We start from the raw sequence: 8,355 nt of genomic DNA, 5'->3' as shown, positions 1-8,355 counted from the left end.
ACCCATCACGGGCCACATGCATAAAATGCAAAGGTATGTGGACCTTTTGTTGAAACTGAATGTGAACTTCCCTGAGGAGTTGGCAATTGACATCATTTTGCACTCCTTACCTTCATGTTATGATCAATTCCGTATGACATACCACATGAACAAGAAGGAAGTTACACTCAACAAACTTTAAGGACTTTTGAAGACCATGGAAAGTGGTCTTAAAGGTAAGTCGGTTGTTACCACTCCTACTCCTACCGCAGCCCCTATCTTGGCAATCGGGAAAGGCAAAGGAAAGAAGAGGAAGACCCCTTCGAAGGGAACCACAGGGAAGACCCTTGATGGCTCCTCTTCAAGTGGAACCAAGAAAGGTTTCGTCTCTCCTTCTGCTAACCCTAAAGAGGCAGAATGCTTCTATTTCCATGAAAAGTCACACTGGAAGCGAAACTGCCCAACGTACTAGCAAGATGTGAAGGATGGGAAAGTTAAACCCAACCATGCAGGTATAAACACTATTTTGTCTAATAATTCACCCCATTCTAATTCTCGGGTCCTTGATACAGGATGTGGTATTCACATATGTACTGATTTGCAGGGACTAAGAAGAAGTGAGAATGTGGAGCATGGGAAGATAAACTTGATCATGGGGAATAGGAAAGCTTCACCTGTCACCAAGATTGAAGTTTATTATTTGTTTGTAAGTAGTGGATTGGTATTAGATTTAAATAAATGTTGTTACTTTTCTGAAATGGCGAGAAATATTATTTCCTTTCCTGGTTTGTACAAACAAGGTTTTACATTTTCATTTGATAATGATAGTGGTGGTATAAATGCTTTCTTTAATAATGTTTTTTATTTTAAAATATTACCTTGTGATGGTGTATATGAAACTGTGTCGGTTGTTGATAACCTAGGAAATAATGTATTGTGTATCTATTCTTTCACTATCTTGGATAAAGCATTTTTATGGCATTATCGTCTTGGACATGTAAGCAAGAAACACATAGGCCAACTCCAAAAGGATGGAGTGTTGGAGTCATTTGACTTAAAGTCAGATGACAGTTGTGAATCTTTTTTGCTTGGGAAAATGACAAAGTCACCCTTCACTGGTACTTGTGCTAGGGGTGAGGGTTTGTTGGACCTCATACACACTGATGTGTGTGGACCCTTCAGAACCGCCACAAGAGATGCTAACCGCTTCTATGTGACTTTTACTGATGATTTTAGTAGATACGGATATGTTTACTTAATAAAGCATAAGTCAGAGACCTTTGAAAGATTCAAAGAGTTCAAGCAGGAAGTGGAGAATCAGTTGGGCAGGAACATTAGGATGCCTTGATCCAATCGAGGTGGTGAGTATCTTAGTAAAGAGTTCCTTGACTATCTTAAGGAATGTGGGATTATCTCACAGTTGACACCTCCCAGGACACCATAGCTTAATGGTGTGGATGAGAAGCGCAATTGAACCTTGCTGGATATGATTCGTTCCATGATGAGTCGAGCATCGCTACCAATCTCATTTTAGGGGTATGCCTTAGAGACTTTCGCCCATATCCTTAATCTAGGTCCTACAAAGAAGGTTGCCAAAACACCTCATGAGATGTGGACCAGAAAAGTTCCTAATCTGGACAACATCAAGATTTGGGGTTGTGAGGCTTTTGTGAGGCACGAGTCTCACGATAAGCTCGAACCTCGATGTGAGAGGTGTATTTTCATCGGCTACCCATAGAGATCCTTTGGTTACCTCTTCTACAGACCTAGTGATAATGTGGTCTTTGTAGCAAGGAGAGGAGTCTTTCGCGAGAGAGAATTCATGAGCCAAGGAAATAGTGAGAGGCAAATTGACCTTGAAGAAATTCAATAGTTAAGTGGTGAAGGAACCTCAAACCCTAGCAATCAACCTGAGGAGGAAACTCCTGTTGATCCGATAGAAGAGTCAGTACCTCTGAGGCGTTCCACGAGAGTTAGGAATGCACCTGAGCATTACTATGGTTTCCATATTGCTGCGGAAGGTGATACACTTATCAGTGATAGCACACTGGTGAGTTTGGATGAACCTAACAGCTACTTGGAAGCCATGGCAGGCCCTGAGGCTGCTAAACGGAAAAAGGCTATGGACAGCGAGATACAATCGATGTATGACAATCAAGTTTGGAACTTGGTTGACAATGTACCAGGTCGCAAGACAGTCGGGTGCAAATGGATCTTCAAGAAGAAGACCGACATGGATGGTAATGTACACACTTATAAGGCGCGACTGGTTGCAAAGGGCTTTTCTCAAACTCCAGGAGTTGATTATGATAAGGCTTTTTCACCAATAGCGAAGATTAAGTCTATTAGGGTTATGTTAGCCATTACTGCATTTCATGATTATGAACTATGGCGAATGGATGTCAAAACCGCTTTCTTTAATGGAAAGTTGGTTGAGGATGTTTACATGAGTCAGCCAGAGGGTTTTGTCAGTACAGAGTACCCTAATAGAGTGTGTAAGCTTGAGAAATCCATTTATGGATTAAAGCAAGCACCTCGCAGATGGAATCCTTGCTTCGATGAGAAAGTCAAAGAGTTTGGATTTTCGAGGAGTGAAGATGAATCTTGTGTATATGTCAAGGCTAGTGGGAGTATAGTCAACTTTCTGGTACTGTATGTAGATGACATACTACTCAGAGTCTGAGTACAGAGGCTGAGATAGCAGAAATGAGTCGAGTACCGTATGCTTCCGTTGTAGGCTCGATCATGTATGCTATGACTTGTACTCGTCCTGATGTAGCCTTTGCATTGAGCATGGTCAGAAGATATCAGTGGAACCCTGGCAAGGCTTACTAGACTGCGGTAAAGAACATTCTCAAGTACCTGCGGATGACTAAGGACTGAGTCCTTACCCTCGGTGGGAGTGACGACTTGAGAGTTTTGGGGTATAGTGATGCTAGCTTTTAGACTAATAGGGATAATTTCCGCTCTCAGTCAGGTTGGGTCTTTACCTCAAACGGAGGAGCAATTTCTTGGAAAAGTTCCAAGCAGGAGACAGTAGCTGATTCAACTTGTGAATCAGAGTATATAGCGGCAAGCGAGGCAGGGAAGGAGGCTATATGGCTAAAGAACTTCATTGGAGACCTTGGAGTTGTACCGGCTATAAAGGAGCCTATAGAGATTTTCTGTGATAGTGAAAGTGCGGTTGCCTTAGCAAAGGAACTAAGGGATCACGGGAGATGCAGACACATCGACAGAAAATATCATTTCATCAGACATCGAATAGAAGAAGGACTCCTCGTGGCAAAGAGGGTATCATTGGATGAGAACCCGACAGATCCCCTCACGAAGGGACTGGGCAGGGTTAAGCATCTCCAACATTCGAGGCGCATAGGGCTGAAGGATGATATTAGTTTTAGTAGTTAGATAGCTTTGAAATGTATAAAGTGTAATTGACATTTGATGATGAATAAAAGTTGTGTTTATTTATGAATAAAGTGTTGCTATCTTTTGTTAATCGTTTACTATCGTTTCAATTTGTATGTTTTGACTTCCAGAATAATTATGTTATGTTATTTCATATTATTCAAATTCTCCACAGTCGGTCATATGTTGGAAGTAGATATGAATCAAGACTGTCATGGGTTGGCTTGTAGAGGTCTAAGATGTTGGACATAAGGGGTGCTACAACACTCATGAGTGCTCGTAAGTTCTGAGTATTGGATTCAACCCACGCTCACTGATATCACTTCATGGAATTTATCTCGAGCGATCGTGAGACGGTAATATCATATAAGTCTTCAAACCTAGAGATATGACTTGTTGCCTATGAGTTGGTTATACATTGATTGTACGAAAACGCACTGGTAACTCGATGTTATAAAACGTGCCTTTGTGTATGATTCAACAAGTAGTAGAACAAGCATATGAGTCGAAGTTTATCTGTTCCTTCTTGGATTAGAAGCGATATCTGGGCCCCTTGATGATTTTGTGTTGACCCATGTACCGGGCCCGGTCAGAACTAAGTTGATGTGTTCAATTAAGCTCTATGTCAAACAAATCGGAAATCGAGAAACAAACTGCTGGACAATAAGCAAGACATTGTTCCATGTATTTGTCCGCTTGATATCTAAAACAGAGGATTATATGATCACTTATCTTAAATGGCGTATCATCATCATATCAGTTCCGCGAGACCTTGAAAGAGCTACAATTAATGATCGGTTCCTGAAGTCATTCTTGCAGTTATAGGTATTAGACTTATCCAAGTGGGAGATTGTTGGATTAGGTGTCTAAGTTCATAACTATTTTTGAAATGTACTTCACCTGATTAGCATGGTCCATTTGGGTTGCATGACATCATGCACTTGGATAGAATAAAATGAGAGAACTAACACTTAAGGTTTATTAATATATTATAAGTTCTAATATATTAATAATATTATTTAATTAGTATTGATCAAGAATTAATTTGGAATTAATTAAGTGATCAAAAGGAGACTAATTAAATATATGGGTTGATTGTGTAAATCACCCATACTTATATAGTGAGCTAATGCTTCATGGATTATCAAGTTGGGCTAAAACCTATAGGATGTTCCATGGTGTTTATAGAACCCATGGGTCATGGAAATGAAAAGTCATGACAGTTAGGGTTTACATGGTGTAACCCTAATTTTAACACACTATATAAACTTCATGTTCTTCACCAAAATCGGCCACTAAGAGATACAAGTGAGGCCTAGCCGATTTCTAAGTGTTCTTCATTTCTCTCTAAGTTATTCCAAGTGCATTTGGTGTTGTGTGAGACATTTGAGACATCACACTTGAGGTGCTAGGCTCACAAGGTTTTCAAGGAATCCAATCAACTAAAGGTATGTATTTCTTACTAACTTTTATGATTAAAAGTTCCCCATGTATGCTAGATAGGTTATGAACCTTGGAAAAATAATTTTGCATGTGTCATAGATAAAACATAGATCCAAGGTTTTTAGGGTTGCATGTACACTATAGGAGTGTTAGAATGCTCAAAACCCTTCAAAAACCCCATAAAAGTGACCTTAAAGAGATCTAAGAAACTACAAGGCGAGATAGAAACTTGATTACCAGAAAATGATGAGAATGAGACGAGATTCCTAGATCTACAACTTCTCCTTAAACCTTCAAACTCCTTCTTCTTCTTCTAGGCTTCAAGAGCACCCCAAAACCACTCAAATATGACTCACACACTCAATAAGAACTTTAGGGATTCGTGGAATAGGTTTTGGACCATGGGGGTTGTTAATGAGGCAAAGGGAGGGAGAATAAGATGCTTAAATAGGGTACCAAGTCCTGGATTTAGGGTTTCCCAATCCCAGACCAACTCGTCGAGTAGGTCACTTAACTCGCGACCCAAAAATCCGCTCCTACTCGTCGAGTACCTCCTTGGACTCGACAATTCTTCTTGGTTTTAGGGCTTTTCCTTCCTTTCTTAGTCTTCTGAACTCCGGGTGTTACACTTAAAAGCGTAAAGAAAATTTTTTAATTGATTCTCAAAAATAGGGGATGTCACAGTAGTGCTCATGGTGGGGGTTTAGGTGCAGCCCCTTAGCAGGGTCCAAAAGGAAGAGCCCATGACAGTTTCCTCTTTATAACCACCATTTACCATGTATAAAATGAAGTTGGATGTTGCATACAAAATTTAGAACTTTCATATGACTAAGAAGCTGATTATGTACATCTCTTTGTCTCTCTAAAAGTGCATCACAACATGTATTATGTATTTTTAATTCAGATCAGACATGTGATCATAATAAAAAAATTTGGACTCTTCCAATTCTGATTTTGTATACCCCAAGCAAGATGAATTATAGATTTCAGAAAGTGATACAATCCTGATCGATCCATTCAAGTCAATTGTCCCTAAAACTCGAACAATAAATTCATGGCCTATTATTTGCAAAATAATTCAAATATTCACTTCTAATTCTACCCGTTAGCTGATTCACCGAAGTTATCTAAATTATTAACGTTGTTGGTTACTTTGATTTCCTATTCATGTTGGTGTTTGAGTGTGTAGTTCATACACTCAAAATTTATGTTTCAAATTAATTACATTGCGTGTATCACAAGTTATTCACTCATTAATGAATTACATGTGGGGTGCTTATATTCATTTTTTCTAAAGATTTCATTTGTTTTGTTTTTGCGTTTTGATAGGGAACTTGGTAAAAATCAAATTAACTACTTTTAATATGTATGCTAAAGCTTACATACTATAAGTGAAGTCGAACTTGTCCTGGTTTGTCGGATTTTGCATATTCTCACATACATATACTTCAGAATTTTGCATCAAGTCATGGAGTTCTCACACATCTACTGATGTACATCGGTGTAAATGTGTATAAGTTGGTAAAAAAAAAGACATTGAATATTATATACATTTTGTGAATGCTTGACTGAAAAGTGAAAACATCAACCTATGATTGATTTTGAGGAATCTGGCAAAGGAATCTAACGTGCCTTCCATATTGCATCGCTAGATTTATTAGAATCAGCTTTAGCGGAGTATTTAACGAAATATAAATTAAAAAAATTCTAGACATTTGATTTTGTGACGAAATAGCACGCAACGATTAAGTAAAAGAAATACTATTGTACTTGTTGAGACGGGGGGATTGTAATGAATATTATAACCCATTGCTAAATTGCCAGCTACAATAATCCATTGCTAAATTGTTGCTAAATGGATAAATTGTTACAACGGATTAGCGACAAAACTTATCTAATTTCATTATATGTAACTAAGCCCTCACAAATTTTGTCAAAAATCTGAAATTGTTTTTAAACCAATATCTCGCGAAGTGACTGACTTTTTGCCTGGCCGATTTTTTTCCTTCAAGAAAGGCACATTTTAACAATATGTTTTAGGGGTTTGCATCACAATAAAACTTTATAGAGAAAAAGCTTAGCAAGTATAACCAATTCATTCGTTGTCGCGCCAAAACATGGTTAGAAAAAGCTTAGCAAATGCAAGAAAACATTTCTTGTCACAAAGGTGCAATTGCCTCATATTAATATAGGGTTGTAACTTACACACTTACGTATACCAATACCATCTACACCTATAGTTCATCTTTTTATTAGCTTTTCTGTGAAATGCTTAAGTTTAGCGTCCAATTAACAAATTCAATTATTTCACTACATTCCAATCCATATGAAACATCAATGCCCATATTTAGCCTTGTACTCCTGCCATAATTGATCCACAGGCTTTCCTGTCAAGTCTTCGAAATACTTGACATCGAAAGCAAACTTCATCATTGCATTAAGCTTTGCCACGAAGTCTGGTACAATCCCATCACAATACTCAAGAAACCGGGCTGTGAAATCATACCCCTGGTCCCATTTATCACCATCACCTGGTTTTGCAAAATCCGATGAGACATAATTCGCTCTTAATTTCGTATAATCCGCAACCCCTTCCACCAATCCTTCGGGGGTCTGACCCTCGCCATTCCATTGAAACACGTGGGTCATTTCATGATATAAAAGAGACGTGAATCCCCATTTCACGTCCCCTTGATACCCTTCTAAAAAACTAGAACTAAGATTAATATTGTTATTTCCCCATGTGATTCCTTCGTATCCTTCAATCTCTGTAATGTAAAGGTTGACGGAATCTACAGGCTTTCTGTCAGAGGGGTTGTTTTGTTGGAAAACGGTTGTCCATATGAAGTCGTTGATGGTACTCATTATTTGCTTTGTGTAAGGAACTCCGATTTCATTGGTGAAACGGATGCCGCCGGGAGTGTTGGGGTCGTAGTTAGTTACTTGGTAGTCCACGGCGGCGGAGATCCCATGCAAGGACAATGAGTAGGCGAGGAGGCTACACAAGAAAAAGTAACGGTGAGACATGAAGAATCCACACTTAATGGGATCTCAAGGTTTTTCCAAATATGTCTACCGGTTTCAAAATCTAGGATTATTTCATAATTTATATATAGCCAGGAAATATTCCATTCGACAAATATATGGTAAGTAATAAATTAATAGTAATCAATATATTCATACGTTACTATTTTAGTTACAGTTTTATGGTAAATAAAAAAATTAATTGCCACCTTAAAAGAACTGTTAGGGGAAGAATTGCCAAACATAAATTATGATTTGGGCGGTCTTCAGATTGATCTTAATGACCTTTTCAAATTGCGAAATTACTTGACGGGAATCTGTTGCATCAAAATTAAATGGAGACGCAATTAATGGGACAAATTGATTCCTTTAAAAGTCAACGATTAAATTACATGGATGGTCCTTATGGTTTGGGATAATTTGCAAGCTTAATCCCAAACATATTTTTTTTTTTAATTTGAGTCGTCATTGTGGTTTGATTTTGTGGCATCAACGGTGCTTAAT

The 8,355-nt window shown here is 38.3% G+C and overlaps 1 protein-coding gene across 1 annotated transcript; it reads right to left on the bottom strand.

Moving 5' to 3' along the window:
• Nucleotides 1–7,161: 7,161 nt before the first annotated feature.
• On the bottom strand, nucleotides 7,162–7,854 carry LOC145076450 (uncharacterized). The gene has a single exon (XM_079022318.1). The coding sequence runs from the start codon at nucleotides 7,852–7,854 to the stop codon at nucleotides 7,162–7,164; it is 693 nt and encodes a 230-aa protein (XP_078878444.1).
• Between the last annotated feature and the right edge of the window lie 501 nt (nucleotides 7,855–8,355).

This window comes from Lactuca serriola, chromosome 9, assembly GCF_051521515.1.
Source record: "Lactuca serriola cultivar US96UC23 chromosome 9, Lser_US96UC23_V15, whole genome shotgun sequence".
NCBI lineage: Eukaryota > Viridiplantae > Streptophyta > Magnoliopsida > Asterales > Asteraceae > Lactuca > Lactuca serriola.
The sequence above is the reverse complement of the archived record's forward strand: the minus strand, read 5'-3'. Positions and strand labels throughout refer to the sequence as shown.